The sequence below is a fragment of the Eleutherodactylus coqui genome, chromosome 12, assembly GCF_035609145.1.
Source record: "Eleutherodactylus coqui strain aEleCoq1 chromosome 12, aEleCoq1.hap1, whole genome shotgun sequence".
NCBI classification, from domain to species: Eukaryota; Metazoa; Chordata; class Amphibia; order Anura; family Eleutherodactylidae; genus Eleutherodactylus; species Eleutherodactylus coqui.
In genome coordinates this window covers 87,873,929-87,890,121 of record NC_089848.1, presented here as the reverse complement: position 1 = coordinate 87,890,121, position 16,193 = coordinate 87,873,929, and the positions used below count along the sequence as shown (strand labels likewise).

The window sequence follows — 16,193 nt, the reverse complement described above, 5'->3', positions numbered from 1 at the left end:
CCTACCATGTGATCTTTCACGTCACCCATTTTCATCAATGGGACTAAGTCATTCATAAAAACTCTGTTTACTATCACCGGAGTATTCTCCCTACACCTCCTCTTTCTTTCATTCTAGTCCCTGAAACTAGCCTTTCTAGTATATAAATCCTGGGGGAATATGTAGAATAGTGCGGCAGGTTCAGCTTCCTAGCTCAATTTTTTTCTGGGTAAGGCTCAATATTCATCAGCACCCCCTCATACTTCTGAGCAATTAATGATCACAGTACTCAATGAAAGGGTTTGGTGTCCTCCAGCCTGCACTATGGGAAGCTCACTGCATAAACGGACCTGACCTTCTGCAGTGGAATTAAATATACCAGTATGCACTAAGATCCTAAGCTCCCCCTTGTGGAGGCTGCAGGTAGTCAGAAAGTCATCATTTAATGGACTACATGAAATAAAAAACAGGATACAAACAATTAAGTAAATCATTTCAAGTATTTTATTTCTAATGAAAAGATCCTAAAAACAAAAGAATGCATGACAAAAACGTAAAAGATATTTTACAACAGCTGGAGCTTATCGTTCAAAATAACATGTCCAGAGCAGAGGCGCAGCGCATGAATGAAGGCCTTAGAATAAATTAACAAGGTTTAGACACCATCTTAAAACTACAAGGTGAGAAGCCCGATAGGGAGCATGTCCCAACTGAACAATACAAGAACAAAGAAAAAACCCAAATAAGGCTTTTTGGGGGTTTCATATTTCAGATAAATGGCTTTATAAGAAACTCAAAAAATAATGGGTAACATTTAAAAGACATCTCCATTTACTACACAGTGTTTCCCCCAACATCCTTCATTCTTCCTAGTCTAAAATAAGTCTGCTGTATAGTAGATACTACCTCTGTACACGTATGGTAGCTACATGTACCCAAACAGTGGTCACCCAGATAGAACGTGAACTAAAAGGCTGCAGATGAGTAGATGCCACGTTAATACCTATTAGGCTGCAGATGCTGCAGTGACGTGGAGGTCCTTTAACTAAACGATAATCATCCCCTGTAGTCGCTGGATCGTGGGAACGAATAATGATAATTAACCCGTGTGAACTGGCATTCGGTCTATGTACACTGACTGTAGGTCGGCAGCTGCAAGCGATCTACGCTGCGATCCGCCTCCATTCAGTGAGCCATGACTAGTGCTGTGAGAAAGCACAAGAGCGATGATCCTTGGGATGACTGCCGGGTGATCAAGCGCTCAACAATTGTCTCGTCAGGCTTCAAACTATGGCCAATAAAGTTATTCTCCACTGTCAGCCACCGGAAAGGCGAGATAAGGGTAAAAGTGAACAGAAGGGCATTCACATAGCCTTCTCTCACTTTCCAAACCTGGATTCTTATGCAATGAGTACTAAACATATACATATCATCTACATCCACACCTGATGTCACCACCATCTGTGGAGACTAGAGATGAGCGGGCACACTTGGATAAGGCAGTTACTCGAGTGAGCATCGCTCTTCTCGAGTAACTGCATTCTCATCCGAGCAGGCTCAAGGGAGGGGGGGGGGGGGCGGGGAGAGTGAGAGGTCTCTCTCCATCCCACTACCATCCCGACACCCTCCACTCACCCCCCCCCCCTCCCCGAGCCTGCTCAGACGAGAATGCAGTTACTCGAGAAGAGCGATGCGCGCTCATCTCTAGTGGAGACCATAATAAAAAAAACGCAACAAACCAAAAACACGACTTTTGTGCTTTTTGGATAATGTAAGGACAAAAAAAAAAACAATGCTTTTCGCAGTCTAACTTTCTTTTGAACCTGCTGTGTTTACTGCAAGTACACGGAACATTCAGTACATACTGTACAGTGACTCAAACCGTAGGAAGCCGTTACAGTAGCTGTCTGTAGATACATCCCACACGGTTTGACATCCAGAGGTTGTTGCCGACATGCCGTAAAAATCTAAAAATACACTTGATATTGCCTTTTAAAAAAAAAAAAAAAAACACACTACATACTGAGCCTGTTGCTCCCCACATTACATTTGGCTTTAAATTCTCAAGTGTAACATCAGTGTAGTGAGGTGACCAAAACGCGCCATCCAGCCACTAGAAGTAGTATGGCATCACTGGGACAGTTTGGCTGTTTTTTTGGCAACATGAACCCTACTCTTAGGGTTTTGTGCTTTTTGGCAATAGGAAATTAACAATATAACAAGTCAAGGCATTTGTCTTAATAAATGTACAGAAAAAAAAACAAAAAACAAAAAACTGTAGTAATGGGGGAGGGGGAGGTTGTCATTGTGTTTCGACACACAGGATGTCCATATGGCTTGTTCTATGGATGGGATATGTCCCTAGAGAGCACATGGGTCAAGTTTAATATCTATGGGATCAAATGGGTATGAAGTTGGTCTTCTTAACAAATGACAATGGATCCTTCAATTTTCTAGTTGTTGTAGGAAGCAGATTTGGGAACTGCGGAGCTCTATTGGCGTTGCTCACTGCGATCACAAATATTCATTGACACACATTGATTTTCTGATTTGGAAGATGAGGCACCAGAAATGGTAATATTAGAAGATCGGTGAACACACAGAACTACTAGCTACAAAGTTTGGATCAGTGACACTCTCCTTTTTGCGTCCGTGGCCAGCTCCAGCACAGTACAGTACAAGTCTCCTCTCCTCTTCCCACCTGGCAACATAACACTTGCAGGGTAATAGTCCTGAGCAATGAAATGCTTGATCCCTTTATTCCTATCTCCTCGGCAAAGCTTCAGGAATCTTCTACCTCGCAAGGTTCTTTGGTTCGCTGCTAGGAATACACCAGTCGTCGGCCTCTGTGCATATCTTATAATGCTTCCATGCGGACTTGTTGAAGACTGGTAGTCTCTCTACGGATTCTGAGGATAGCGCCTAAAGGCAAAATACAAATAAATAAAGCATTCCTGGGTGACACTTAAGGGGTATATTCATCTTAAGATGCTACATTACCATTTATGGACATTCAATTTTCCTGTACTGATCCGGAGTTACATCCTGTATTATACTCCAGAGCTGCACTCACTATTCTGCTGCTGGAGTCACTGTATACATTACATTACTTATCCTGTACTGATCTGAAGTTATATCCAATATTATACCCCAGAGCTGTACTCACTATTCTGCTGCTGGAGTCACTGTGTACATGACATGACTTATCCTGTACTGATCCGGAGTTACATCCTGTATTATACTCCAGAGCTGCACTCACTATTCTGCTGGTGGAGTCACTGTGTACATACATTACATTACTTATCCTGTACTGATCCTGAGTTACATCCAGTAGTATACTCCAGAGCTGTACTCACTATTCTGCCGGAGGAGTCACTGTGTACATACATTACATTACTGATCCGGTTACATCTCAGCACGCTGGTTCAGTGTCCACACAGACCGTAATCTGGTTACTGGCATTGCAGAAAGTGTAGTTACTGTACATCAATCTGTGGTAGGATAAGCTAGCCATGCCTCTGCATCATGCAAGCTCAGCTAAACTGTTAAGGGTGCCTAACATGCTTGCTGATGGTTTCCAAAAATAATGAAATACAGACTCTGGATCAGTGCACCACAAGTAATATTATGCATTAGGTCAATTCCATAAGGCCACTGAAGCAATTCCAAATTTGCCCACCTTTTGCCCAGGTGTTAAGTGTAGAGTTTGAAGGAGCTCTATGCTGATGCCAACACCTCAACATCTAGTAAACAATCTGCTCAATGTCAGGCCGTCCAAAGCGAGCATCTGAGTGACTCCAGACTGACCGAATCTGGATTAGTTTATATTTCATTTCTTTTTCTATCTTGTATTGTTTTTACACATCACATCTATCAACTGCCAGAGGAAACCAAACTAAAGCTGCTGCGTCTGTTCTTCCTCTCTGGAGTACAGCGTGTTCCTTCATATGTGGCCGCAGGAGCGCCGTTAACTCTGTGACCTTTTACACAATGACCGGGGAACAGAAGGTTCTCCTAAATGATGCATATGAAGCGTTGTATACTCAATATCGGCTGTAATAATGGCTGTAGTAGGAAAATCGTATAACTTACAAATCCCTAATATACTGGGGAAATTAAAGAGGTTTTAAGAAAAATATAGTTTCTTCTTTCCCATGTATGGATTGTGCGCAATATTGCATCTGAGCTCCATTCATGTGACGCTGTGGGCGTGTCATATGACGCGACCAGCGCGTCACATGACACTGACGGCGCTTCATGTGCTCTACTGTACATGAGCGCCAGAGCGTCATGCGGGACGTCGGGTGGCGGATCCGGAGGCAAGTATGGGGGTCTCTGGGGGTGCTGTGACGGACTCCGCTGCGGAATTCCACTTGTAGAGCCCATCACGGCCGTGGGCACTAGGCCTAAAGGTGAAGCATTTGAAAGCTTTCAGTTTGCTTGTGGTCGTTTTTTTTTTTTTTTTTTTTTAAAAACAGAGGACCAGCACGGCAGACCACAATATTTGTTCAATTAATTAAAAAAAAAACAAAAACAAAAAAACAAAACACACACACCACAAGGCAAAGAAGTAAACTGAAAGTTTTCCTTTTTTTTAAACCCATTGACATCAATGGAAAAAGAAAAAAGTCCAAAAATGGAACAGTGGGATGGAATTCTAACTGACAGCCCTAATGGAAGTGAAGGCACTTCTCCAGTTCACAGAAAATCATTAAACCGTCTGCAGAACAGAGATTTACTTTATCGTAGACAAACAACCCTGCGGCCAAAACCACAAGCAGCCAATTACACAATACAATCACACTAATTAATAATGCAACCAATGCGCTACCTTCAGATAAATGACGGCGTCCGTCCCAAAACCCTCCATTGAATGCAGCATTAGATCTCCTTGAAAATACTTGGCATAAAGTCGAGAAATTGGCAAACCGTACCCAAAACCAGCCTGAGGGGGAAAAAAATAGACTTGTTATAATACATACACATGTAGCAGTGCTGAATTTGTTGGTACCTCTTCAGGACCAAACTAAGATTTAGAAAACCAAATTTTTCCCCCAAAATACCCCAATAGAGAATTCTGTATTACTGAAAGGGATATATAATAACAGACAATCACAGAAAACAGCCATATACTTGCTGATACAGGAGGGCAGATATGTGCACCACCTCAACATGCAGGAAGCCAAATACACCTGTGGAGGACACCTATGAGACAGCCACTCGCACAACCTCCTAAAATAGAGGGGGGTGGCTGCTTGGTGTATACTCCTACACAGAGTAGTAAGCCCACGGTGTCAGACCTTCTGATACATGTAGTGCACCATGCAGGCTAGCAACCTATTAGTGATGCCATATCAGTTTTGCACGCTGCCCTTCACCCCAGAAGGTGAACCACATTGATACTGGCACCCCGTGGGTCATCTTCTGGGGTGCAGGGCAGCCTGCAAAACTGATATGGCATCACTAATAGGTTGCTAGCCTGCATTGATCTGCCACCCTGTATTTACTACTCTGTAGGAGTATACACCAAGCAGCCACCCCCCTCTATTTAGGAGGTTGTTTGAGTGGCTGTCTCATTGGTGTATTATCTGCCCTCCTGTATCAGCAAGTATATGGCCAATAGAGAATTCTGGGTCAACAGAGGGAATGACCCCTTTCAGGACCCACAGCATGCCAGGTGCATGTGATGCGAGAGGTCTCCCACTGGAGAGAAAAAAAAACAAAAAAAAAAAAACTACATCCCCAAAGTGATGCAATGGGTTTTGAAATAAAATCGCCTTGCATCCGTGGGGGAATTCACAGGTTGGCAAGCGCAATATGAGACAGTGAAGTTTGCATGGAAAACACAACCGACAAAAAACACCAAAACACTGAATTTCAACTTTTTAAACACGCGGTTATAACTAGTAGAAAGCAGTGTGAATGAGACTTACCAGGGGAGCATTGCGCGAGTTGTCCATCATTGGCCGGGGAGCTGTGGAATACATATAACTGAAGAGGCGCTCTATTTTTCTTAAAGGCACACCTCCTCCATTATCAGATATCTAATGAAAAGAAGGAGACAAACATAAGACACTTTCTTACAAACGTCGTAAAGTAGAAGATGTATAAGAAGAATCTGTATTAGGCACCGGATAGGAACGGGCCAAGTCTAATAGTACTAGGAAAACTGGCCTTGGTGAACACAGCAGCCCCAGCTCAGCTAATTTTGCTGTCACTGAATGGAAACATTTTTTTTGCTACACGACTTGTCCTGGGAAAGCTGGGTAGCAACCAACAGACCTGCAATGGCCGACATTACGAGCCATTACTTTTTTTTGCACTTGCAATGTAGATTTGCCCCTCTGAAGAGAAGGGAGCTAGCCATGCCAGCACGTATCCAGAAATACTGACACTACCTCGTTCATTACAGACCGGCAGGATCTGGTTATGACATTTATCTAAAACACCAGATATTAGTTCCACAGATTGCTCCCGTCTCAGTTCATTCGTTAAATTGCCCTGATAATTAGGTTGTGTGTGCAGCGACGCGGAGGACAGGAACAGATTGTGCGCAGCGCCACGTCATTCTTCCTGGTAGTTACCTTAATGGTGAGGTCCTCGTTCCCCAAGACGACATTCACTTTAATGGGTGGCAGAGTAGGTCTGGTCTCATGATTCTCCACTGTGGCCCGCATGGCGTTCTGGGGGAGAGAGGGAACATACAGAACTTAATACATACAGAAGGTCCAGGAAGCTGAGATATAAGGGGCTGAGTGTACTGGGTAACGAGTGGTCTCCGCAGGCGGGTTATTAAAAAGGTAACCACAAGAGGTCTGTAAGGATCGTAAAGATTTTCTATGTAAGAGTCATTTCTATACCGGCCTCATCCTGACGCTTGTAATAAAACTAGGGGCATTCCTATTCATTTACATGCGGCTTCAATCCTGGAAATTTCCTCGGTTGGGATAACCTGAGCTGATCCGTCTAGCGTCATTACAAGAATGTGCGAGGTGATGCACTAAATTTAGTCAGCAGCCGCCGCCAATAAATCAAGAGGGCACCAGCTATTACAAATGGTGATATATGATCTAGGATGGCCTGTGAAACATCCCAGACAGCTGACATCTACGTACACTACTAGCAAACATCAACAACCCCATTATATGTGCATGGAAGTAAGAAGGGGGCCCGGATCAGGGTTCCTCTTTATTAGCCGTACATCGAAAAGCAGCTAGTATCCTCACACATCAGGGATGCCAGCTCATTTTCCTGTAGGGTTTGGTCCATGTTCCCATGCAGAATCTTCCCACTGACTTCTACGTCAATTTCCACACAAGTCCCCATGCAAAGTGCATTTCCTTTGGTCATTAAAGAGTCACTCCTATAGGTTCATCCATTATAGTACATTATCATACCTTAAATAGTTCAAACAGCATGTGGTAGAGATGGGAAGGGACATAGACAATATTTATGGGAAACCCAAACTCTTTACCTACAGGGGAAAAAAAAAAAAAAAGTATAGTGTCATTTAGAGGTAGCATCCATTGTGTGTGTGTGTATATATATATATATATATATATATATATATATATATATATATATACATACATACACACACACTGTTCTCACTGTACATCATCATTGGAGATATGTATAGCATACAGTTTAAATAAAGTTATTCAACCCACGTTACAAACTTTCAGCAGTTTGCAGAAGAACAGAAAAAAAAAAAAAAAAGCCACAAGAAGAGTTTAAATAAAGTAACAACTAATATAACAAGTGGGTTTCACCAAATTCTACACCTAATTCCACTATTGATGACCACTGCAGTCTCAGAGTTATTCAGCCCCTGATCTTTAGTATATACTAGGGCACCTTATGCTGTTATCACCTGTTGCAAAAATGATGCATAGCCAGACAGCAGCTTCTAACAGCGTTCCTGAGGAATCTTAGCCCATTCCTTCAGGCAGTGGCCTCCAGGTCACTAATATTCTTGGGTTTGCACACTGCAACCACATTCTTCAGATCCCAAAGATCTCTATGGGAGTTCAAGTCAGGTGACTGACAATCATTCCAGAATCCTCCAAGACTTCTTCTGAAACCGAGTCTTGGTAGATTTGGGATCATAATCCGGTTGGAAGATCCAATGACGCCCAAGCTTCACTCACAGGAAGCATAAGGCTGGGTTCACACAAGACGGATTTGATGCGGAATTTCTGAGTGGATTGCACGTGGCTCGTAATCCCGGGATTAATCAGCAAAGTGGACGAGATTTTGCAAAAATCTCATCCACATGCTGCAGCCAATCCGTGCGGAAACGGCCTGCGCTGCGGAAAATAAAGACAAAGCATGTGAATTTTTTTTCCCCGCAGCGGCCTCTCCTCTCTATGAGGAGAGATGGCCGCAGCGGAAATGCAGGCAGCAAAGCAGCTCCAAAACCCGCAGCTGAGGTTTTCCAGGGGAATTCTCATGGATTTTCAGTGCAGCCTGTCCACGAGTATTCTGCTGGAAATCCGTCCCGTGTGAACCCAGCCTAACATCTTCTCCTGGGATTTCCTGATATTTGACCGATTCCATCTTGCCCTCCACATGCTACAAGTTTCCAGTGCCAGATGAAGCAGAGCCGCCATAGCGCATCACTGAGCCACCGCCATGCTTCACTGTAGGCAAGGTGTTCTTTTCAGCATGTGTGTGTCTCTCTTCCAGACTTAACGCTGATCAGTAGGCCCAGAAATCTTTAGTGAAATTTACTGCAATCTATACTGAATTTTCAGCTTCTTTAGATTGAAAGCTAAATGGTGGCTTTTCCCTTTGAGTGTAATGTTAGCGTTTAATAATGTAATTGTTACATCATCATTGCTATGCAAACAAAAGAAAAAAAAAAAGTTTTCTAACTTACCATTCGTCTCACTTATTATGACATCGGGAGAAGCTAAATAATACTGGTCACACAGCATCTTGGCGTTCATAAAGGCATCTGTAAAAGAGTAATGTTAATTCATTAATATTTATATACTCATGTTTTCCTAATGATTCTTTTAGAGTATTTCATCCCTGCTCTAAATTGTACATTTGGGGCATACTGGAAATCCCCTCTATTACCCATGGAAAGGTTGGGCAAGTAGGAGTTTCTGTTTTGGTGGACCCTCCTGATCCAATTAAATCAATGAACAGGTCAAGCTGTGATTTTCTTCTAGCTTTCTCCTCTCTATAGGCTGATCATTTGGAGGAGAGAAGTGGGCTTATGGTAGGGCATTGAGAATCAAAGGTTGTCCAGCCACACAGACCTCCAATAAGTTGAATCCTTGTTTGACTATTTAAGGTAATCTCTGGTTACTTACCCTGTACGACTTCCACAACGTCACAGTTTGGGTCAATACTTCCAATGTGTTTGGGATGTGCGGGGTTAGTTCCACCGTCAAACAAAAGGGCTTTAAAGAAAAAAGGAATCCAAGTTTAAGAAGTCTCCATTTATACAATCAACTACAAAATTACAACCATGTTGAGGACTTTATTCTTCACAAGAAGGTTTGGTTGTCAAATCAGGCCGTGTGAACACCTGATCGACTGATGAATGAGCAAACTCTTGGTTGTCGGCTGACCAGGTCATTTGTGCTGCAGTGCTTGTCGTCAGCAGCCCATCTACCTGTGTAAACCAGGAATGTAGTGCCAATCGTTTGTCCCTGATGCAGTATAAATGCCAATTATAGACACCTTGTAATCAGGATTAGATTTGTCAGTCTAAAAAAGGACCCTTATATTTACTAAATGAGATAATCAACTATGACAAAATCTCAAAACCTAAGATAGAAATGTAAATAGAAAAACAATCATTTCCTTGAAGGTCAAGTCAGAGTGCAAATTAGCAGATTCCTATCTGCCAGCAATACCCTCTCCTCATCGGGATAGAATTCCAACCAGAGTTGTTTTCCGAAACTTTGTTCTGAGCAGTGTCAAAGTTCAGGTGTTTCATAAAGTTTCCACCCAACACTTTAAGGGCTTATTCAGACGTCCGTATATCGGCTGGGTTTCCACACCCTGCCGATATACGCTCTCTCTCCCTGCAGGGGGTGAGGCGGGGGGGGGGGGGGGGGCGGAAGCAGTGCACTGAGCTCCCACCCTCTCTGCTCCTCGTCACTGTTTGCAGTGGGAGGGGTGGGACGGGAGGGCAGAGCCACGTTCCACCCCCACTGCCATTGCAAATAGTGGCAAGGGGCGGAAGCTCAGTACACTGCTCCCGGCCCACCTCACCCCCCTGCAGAGAGAGACGACATATATAGGCCGGGCGTGAAAACCTGTCTGCTATACGCATGTCGGAATAAGCCCCAAGGCGTATTTTTGAACAGCATGCAGGTTTTCTGCTACAGCGAACATAACATTTGAGCATTTCTAAAGAGCTTATTGAAACCTATCTGTAGGGGACAATCAATATGGCCGCTGCTACAGCTCCTCCAGGTGTTCATACGGCATTTCCATTGGCCTAAATGGCAACTCTATCCATAGCTAGATCTAAGGTATATCTATAGTTTTAGCTTCTGTTCACACTGCCGCCATTTTTGTGTTACCACATTCCAATATCCATTATTTTTTTTACCATCATCTGAGCGGTATAGGCTGTTTTTCCATAACATGTTGTGCGTGTTTTGGGTACATATAAAATTAGTTTGACTTCTATATCCAATTTTCAAAACACCTTATATTGACAGCAGTAACTAAGGGTTAAATGTCTCCAAATCAAGAGTTGCCTCTTGGGTAGAGAGTTTTTCTGCTCTCCATAAATAGTAGCATGTACCAATCATCAAACACATGGAGGCTCCGCAGCTCGGACAGATAACTGATCAATATTTGCCATTACAGAAAGAATTGACAGTTTGTGTGAGAAGCGGGTCAGCCGTGATCAGCGGCGCACAACTTACTATGTTGGTTGATTAGCATCCTGATGGAAATGCGGCTCATGTAAAAACGATCCAAGAAGTACTGGACATTCTGATTGGTCACAGGGTCCACTCCAAAGGCTTCCTTGTATTCAAGGACCCCCTGGGCCATGGTAGGAACAACATTGTTGTGGCGATTTCGGATGTTCACCAGCGTCTCTGTAAAACTAAAAGGAAAAAAAGTTTATTAGAATAATGTATTTCTTCGTAATTTTACCTATTTTATAATTTACAGTTGGTGGGACATTCTCAGAGTGTAATATATTTATATATATATATGTCACCCAGAGGGTCTGTGATCCGATTAAAGTTCAAGTCTGCAGGCCGATTATATTTATACAGGTCACTGAGCTCCAAGGTGACATTCTTCATAAGTTTATATTTGGGGAACCTATAGTAAACAGCACAGCATCAGACAGGGGGCTGCACTGCATGGAAGTGGCTGCAATACACAGAGGCGACCTTCAGAGTGTGACAAGCAATCCGGTGAGTGGGGCAGGGATGGGAAAAAAAATATGTATGTTTTTTCTGGAGTGGACCTTTAAATACACTCATCCTTTAGGCCTCTTTCCCATGGGCTACAAAACTGAGATTTTGTAGCGATGCTTCACTACATGTCACTCAGGAGGCACTTCCTGCAAAAGCATCCAGCTACAGTCTGCTGCAGGAAGAGAAACAGAGTGCATAAGGCGCCGCTTCTCTTTAGGTGGCTGTCGGGTTCTCAGCATTACACTATAATGTAGGGAACATCTGCTGGTGTTACAACATCTCTCCGGGAACACATCGCTTGATTGCTATAAACGTTTGTGTTTTGTAAACAAGCGCTGGATGGCGGTGACGATTCTCGCCGTGCGCCTCCAGCTATAAACTCTGCTCTTCCGTACACCACAGTCACTTACTCAGACAAAGCCCGCTGGTCTTCTGGATTCTTTTCCACAAATTCTATAAGTTCCATCAAACTCTGAATATACCTGATGGGAAGAAGGACAAATTAGTACTCAGTCATTAAAAGCGTAATCGCTTGTGTTACTGTCCATCTACGTAATGTCTATCCATCTAATAATCAATGTACCCATCCATCCCCTTCACACAAGTGCATGACAATATCTAGATAACGCGCTAGATGTCCAATAGTAACCCATTCTACGAGAATCATGTTGTGGGGTACATTGGTAGCCGCTGTGCCCTGGATCAGCTGCTGTGTAGTAATGGTGGCACCTCCCTCTGTAACATACCAGATGCCTGGCATAGGATGCCATTAGCTTTCTGGGTATTTCTTTCACCAAGGCCTGGAAAAGACCCAGCAAAGTTCACAAGATAAGGAACCGGGGACAAACTGTTCTGCACACACCGTGCCCGGGTGCCAAGAGAGACGCCGCCTCTACTACACAAATAAGTTGTTTTCCAAAAGGTGAACTGGGGGCGTTGACTGTGTTGCGTTACAGCACTTGTTCGGTGACGATAGAGGCAAGGTGTAATGGGCACACATATAGTGCCAGGTTTCCTCTGAAGCCTATTGAATACAATCTATTCTTATAGTTGCATCACATCCAGAGCTGCATTCACAATTCTGTTGGCTGCTTTAATCATAAACCAGATAGAATTGATCATCTTCAGCATTGTCAAATATGACGTGGATGCAGCAGAGCCGAATACTTAATTCATTTGTGCAATGGCGAGATCAGTGTTAAGATAATGTGTTACATAGTGAGCCATAAGAGCACACAGTCAAAAGACGTTCTTAGCTCTGCCTGTAATGTGGCAGTTGTTCAGTCAAGATCTGTCTGTGAAATTCACAGAGTAATGAGGCCGGACGCACACGGGTGAATTTGAAGCGGGCATCTGCCTCCAGATTCAGCAGCAAATACCGCCCATAGCATGCTATGGAAAAGGGATTCTTCATGCACATGAGCAAAAATCCAATTGCGGTTTCAGCGCATGGTTTAAAAACTGCAGCATGCTCTTTCTGCGCGGATTCCGCACAGACAGCTTTCATTGAAGTCAATAGAAGCTGTCCAATCCGCGGCCCTTCTGCAATTGGCATTACGGAAAGATCACGGATTCCGCATTAGCGCTTAATAGAAAAGCAGGAGTTCAAAAATAACATCAGTACTGCGCATGTCCGACGGCGAGCAGTACAGAGAAGCTGGAGAATGACAGGTACGCAGGGTCGCTGGCTGTAGTCAGGGCCGGATTCCGCAGCCGGAATCCAAAATGTGCTGTGTGCATGTACCCAAAGCCGATCGACTTGCAGCCTGAAGATCTCAGCGGTGGGGAATAGCTGCATATGCTGCCCACTGTGCTTGATAGGAGCAGAAACCACATGCAATGCAGACCAGAGGTCTCTGACACATTGAACATCTTGGTTCTGCTCCTATGCAGTTTTCTGAATCGCCACTGGAAGTAAAGCTGCAAGAAGATGTAGTTACCAGCTCTGCACCAGTTGGACTGATGGAGTTCCCAGTAGTGGATCAGGAAGAATGTAGATCTCTCTCATGATATTCGCCAGCCTGACCGGAAGCTCCTGACGCAGGAAGACAAAAGAGGTCTTCTCACAGCCATTGGCCGACCCTAGAAAAACAGAACAAAAAACATTTTTTTTTAGAGATATAAAAATATACATTGTGTTCATATATCAACTATAAGGCCGTCTGCACACGAGGGGATTTGCATTGCAGATAAGCGGTGCAAACCGTTCACATCAGGCTACGATAAAAAAAATTTAAAAAAAATTTGCTTCTTCCTCTACACTTGTGAAAACCAACTGTGGTTTCTGCCAGCAGAGGGAAAAAACGAACACAAAAAAAAACAACACTGCAGCATGCTCTATTTTTGTGGAATCCGCCCACTTTGGAATATGGGCACCAGTAGCTGGGATGACGTAGTCAGCCATAACAGCAGCCCCTGAGTCCGGCTGTTCCTGTCATCCCAGCCAAGGGATATGCCATAAATGTATGCGATGGGAATGCCCCTTCAAGTCTAACCTTTTTAAACCTAACCAAATTTTTGTGAAACAGTAACTAGTAGAAACTTTAAGACTGCGCTCATTCCAATAGTTTTCCCCTTTGGCATCATCCAAACCAGCGGCAATAATACCAGTATGATTACAGCTCGTGGTCGACCGAGAGATGGAATACATAGAAATCTACTGTATATGGTCAGCCGATTAAAGGTAAAGAATAAGTTCTATGAGCCGTTCGTAGGTTGGGTGGCATCACATGCAACTCCTTCTAAAGACGCCCCTCCTTGTGCGCCCTACAACTCCTTCTAAAGACGCCCCTCCTTGTGCGCCCTACAACTCCTTCTAAAGACGCCCCTCCTTGTGCGCCCTACAACTCCTTCTAAAGATGCCCCTCCTTGTGCGCCATGCAGTGCCCATACACACTAGAATCATATAATGTATAAGTGACACTGCCATATAGTGCTTAAGCACCAATCAATAAACTAGGAAGCTTCACTCTGTTTGGGTGCCAGTGCCCTTCAGATGATACCCCCTGCGTGTCCATACGGGTTGCAGACTCCTGAAGACCCCTATACACATTAGTCGTCTAAACCTGCTGATAGCGCCGGACAACTCTGGTGGCCGCTCAGCTTTTCCCTGACAAATTACGTTAGTGGAACGAAGGTTGGGGACCTTGCGTTTTAGCGTGCGATCACTTCGTTTCACAGGAAATAAGCCGACAGCAGGGCTGTCTGCTGCTTACCTCCCTAAACACACGGACATTCAGCCGAGCCGAGGTAGTGCTGTTCCCTGAACCGCCAATTATTAATGAAAGCATTACCAAATACTGGAGGCACGAACGTTTTTTTGCTTTATTCCAAAGTCATTATCGGTCAGGGATTAGCAAGTAGCGGCTCCACCGCACCGCACCAATCTGATAAGCGGCTGCCAAAACATTGACACCTCTCTTGAACTGTGCTCTCCCTTATCGGAGGTCGGCTCTTGCACTGTTGAACCCCAGCTGCTTACGTAAACAGATTGGACATAGAGCCCGGCCAGGACTATTAACGTGCTGACACTTCATTCCACAGACTGCAGTTTGGGAAACTACAGCCCTGGGTCCCCCCGATCTGGGGGTCTGCATATCATATACAACCGCATTGTTCCCAACAGTTTCATCCGCACGTCGTTCACCCTTCTATGCAAGTGTCAGTCTTTACTGCAATCCTGGAATTTTATTCAAGCTCAGGATGAACAAAGCTTTACATTTCAGACTACATTTCTATAGCAGCATTGCACTGGGAATGTCCCTAATGCACCAGCAGTTGGCAGTCTGTGGCACTACAGCTCACAGCATGCCCTGACAGTTTACAGAAGGCTTGTAGTCTCACAATGGATGGAAGACCACAAGATGCGGAACAATGATGGCAATTATGTATTAGGTGCAAAACGTTCCATGAATCGACTACTCTACGTACTACAACTCCCAGCAAGACCTGACAGCTAAATAGCCGCAGGAACCCCACTGATATTAAGGGTGTATTAGTGTCAGCATCTCCATTGTGAAAACACCTAGTGGGAATTGTGCAAGAAAGGCATGCTAGGACTTGTGGTTCTCCATAAGGCATAGACGCAGCAGGCTGCAAGGACATTCTGGGAACTGGGATTCCCCATGAGATGCAGGTTGCCATCAGTGCCTCTTGGAATTCGTAGTTTCCACCCACATTTCGGCCGCTTTTTCACGTGCCGGAATCACTGTGCACATTCCACAATGGAATACGGGCAGCAATTCCACGAGAATTCTACAGTGGCCAAAGCCACGCCTAAATGGTTCAGATTTGGCCCCGTTTTCACTTGCAGAACAGCTGCGGGATCCGACCCTTGTATTTAATGGGAAGAATTCAGCAGCGCGTTTCCAAACATGCTGCAAAATCAGAAGCCGCCGCGTTTTACAAAGACGCTGTGGATTTGTCGCAGAAAATACCCGCACCACGTGAAAGGGATTGTTAAGTCTCCTGCGCATGGCTTGTAGTGTAAAGACTGCAGCAGTTCAACAGAGGACACGGCAGGTATGAAGGTAGATAATGGCTCCAAAGTCATTCAGTGTAAATATGGTCGCCGACAGCGAGGCGAGCAGTAAGGCACTGGTCTTCATTTCAGCTTACCAAAGTAAAAAAATATACGATCTGAACGATAGTTTCTCCATGTAACGGTACCTTTAAGAAGCCGCCTAAAATAAAAGGGCAAACACGACTAAATGTGCAACACTGCCGGCGCTCCGAGGACTCCTGCAGCTGCCAAGTACATCTGCTGCGCTCCCTAGAAAACTGCTGGAGCCACGTCAAGGCATTCCTCAG

General features: G+C 44.3%; 1 protein-coding gene across 1 annotated transcript in view; it reads right to left on the bottom strand.

The window, feature by feature from the left end:
* Positions 1-460: 460 nt before the first annotated feature.
* Positions 461-16,193, bottom strand: part of PDK4 (pyruvate dehydrogenase kinase 4) — a 31,400-nt gene continuing 15,667 nt past the window's right edge. Inside the window, exons 3-12 of the mRNA XM_066585496.1 lie at positions 13,325-13,466; positions 11,795-11,866; positions 10,878-11,062; positions 9,303-9,392; positions 8,861-8,938; positions 7,377-7,453; positions 6,564-6,662; positions 5,913-6,023; positions 4,811-4,924; positions 461-2,901 (exon numbers count right to left, since the gene is read on the bottom strand). Coding sequence (XP_066441593.1) covers positions 2,773-2,901; positions 4,811-4,924; positions 5,913-6,023; positions 6,564-6,662; positions 7,377-7,453; positions 8,861-8,938; positions 9,303-9,392; positions 10,878-11,062; positions 11,795-11,866; positions 13,325-13,466 — 1,097 coding nt within the window. The 3' untranslated portion in view covers positions 461-2,772. The remainder of the gene's footprint in view (positions 2,902-4,810; positions 4,925-5,912; positions 6,024-6,563; positions 6,663-7,376; positions 7,454-8,860; positions 8,939-9,302; positions 9,393-10,877; positions 11,063-11,794; positions 11,867-13,324; positions 13,467-16,193) is intronic.